This window comes from Apteryx rowi, unplaced genomic scaffold (assembly GCF_003343035.1).
Source record: "Apteryx rowi isolate R43461 unplaced genomic scaffold, aptRow1 scaffold_626, whole genome shotgun sequence".
Taxonomy (NCBI): domain Eukaryota; kingdom Metazoa; phylum Chordata; class Aves; order Apterygiformes; family Apterygidae; genus Apteryx; species Apteryx rowi.
Window position 1 is genome coordinate 50,398 of NW_020450901.1, and position 1,331 is coordinate 51,728.

At 66.1% G+C, this 1,331-nt stretch overlaps 1 protein-coding gene across 3 annotated transcripts in view; it reads left to right on the forward strand.

Moving 5' to 3' along the window:
- Positions 1 to 1,295, forward strand: part of RBFOX3 (RNA binding fox-1 homolog 3) — a 26,322-nt gene extending 25,027 nt beyond the window's left edge. For 2 of the 3 annotated variants that reach the window (XM_026084100.1, XM_026084101.1), the window contains exon 12: positions 79 to 145. In XM_026084100.1, the coding sequence (XP_025939885.1) occupies positions 79 to 123 (45 nt within the window). In that variant the 3' untranslated portion in view covers positions 124 to 145. Of the gene's footprint in view, positions 1 to 78; positions 146 to 890 lie in introns of those variants that run through there. The other variant, XM_026084102.1, reaches the window with a different exon arrangement.
- Positions 1,296 to 1,331: the final 36 nt, after the last annotated feature.

Consider the following 1,331-nt stretch of genomic DNA (forward strand, 5'->3'; position numbering starts at 1 on the left):
AAAAAAAAAGGGAAGAAACGGGCTTTGCCTCTCTCTCGAATACTGATTGGCTTTTTTTTTTCATCTTTGATGTTGCAGGCTAGTCTATACCGAGGAGGGTACAGCCGCTTCACTCCCTACTAGCAAGACAGACCCAGCCCCTCACAATACTAACACTGACTGCTCACTAGAAACCAAACCAAACCAAACAGCCTAAGCAAAGGCAGAGCCTCCCGACGAACGAGGGCCTGCCCGGCGGGCGCCGCGCCTCGGCAGCCCGCACCGCTAGGCTTTGCCTCCGCCGCTCTCATCCCGCCTCTCGCCTCTCGCCCACCTCTGCCTGTGCCGCCGGCCCGGCCCGGCCCGGCCCGGCCCAGCTGCGCGCCGCCGCGCCTGCCCTCGCGAGCAGACACCGGCAGCAGCACCGCGGGGGCGGCGGGGACCCCCTTCCTCCTCCTCCTCCTCCTCCCGGCTCCCAGCACCTGGCGGCGCTGGGGCATCCTTGCTCCGGGGGGGATGCGCGTGAGCCTGGCCACCCTTGTGCAGCCGGGGTGCAGCTGCGACRGCGCCCGCCACCCCGGGCAGCACCTCTCCCCCCTAGCAGAGGCAGGAGCCGGCAGCGGTTAGCGGTGCCCCTGCCCGTCCCGGCGTTCCTGCGCCACGCRGAGCTGGCCGCAGCGTGGGAATGGCTCGGGCAGCCCCGCACGCCGCCTCCCTCCCTCCCTCCCTCCCCGGGCAGGTAGCGAGCGTGGGGACCACCGTGCTGCTCGTAGCAAGGTGGGGGCCGCTCCGGAGCAGAGCGTGGGGCGCTGCGCGTGGCTCCGGGGGTTCGGACTGGCGCCCTTCCGCGGCTTAGCGCCCGCCACCGGGCTGGCCCCAGTGAAAGATCTGCCTTTCTGTTTCTGTTGTAGTGAAACCGCAGCCGTTTCCTTCTGGGACCAGGAAGGGCAAAAACAAAAAAACACAAAACAAACAAAAAAAACAAAAAAAAATCAAAAATTAAAAAAATTAAAAGCAAAGCAACAAAAAAAAATTCCAAGAGGCAACAACCAAGTGAAAAGTCCCATACTGTCCACACACATGCCCCGAGCGAGCGAGCGAGTGCCAGCGGAGAGCCACGGAGAGCCGGACTGGCCGGAGGGCGCCGCAGGCAGCTGGGCAGAGAGAGGCCCCTCGCCGACCTTCCCCGGCCGGCAGCTGCRGCAGGAGCCCCGGTGCCACCGCCACTGCCACGCGCAGATGGCTCCGGCACCCGGCTGCGGGCAGGGATGCAGCTGGCCGCGGCGCCGCGCAGGACTCTGCCGGCCCGAGGCGCAGGGCCTGGGCACCACGTCTTCCTCGCAGCCCTGCCG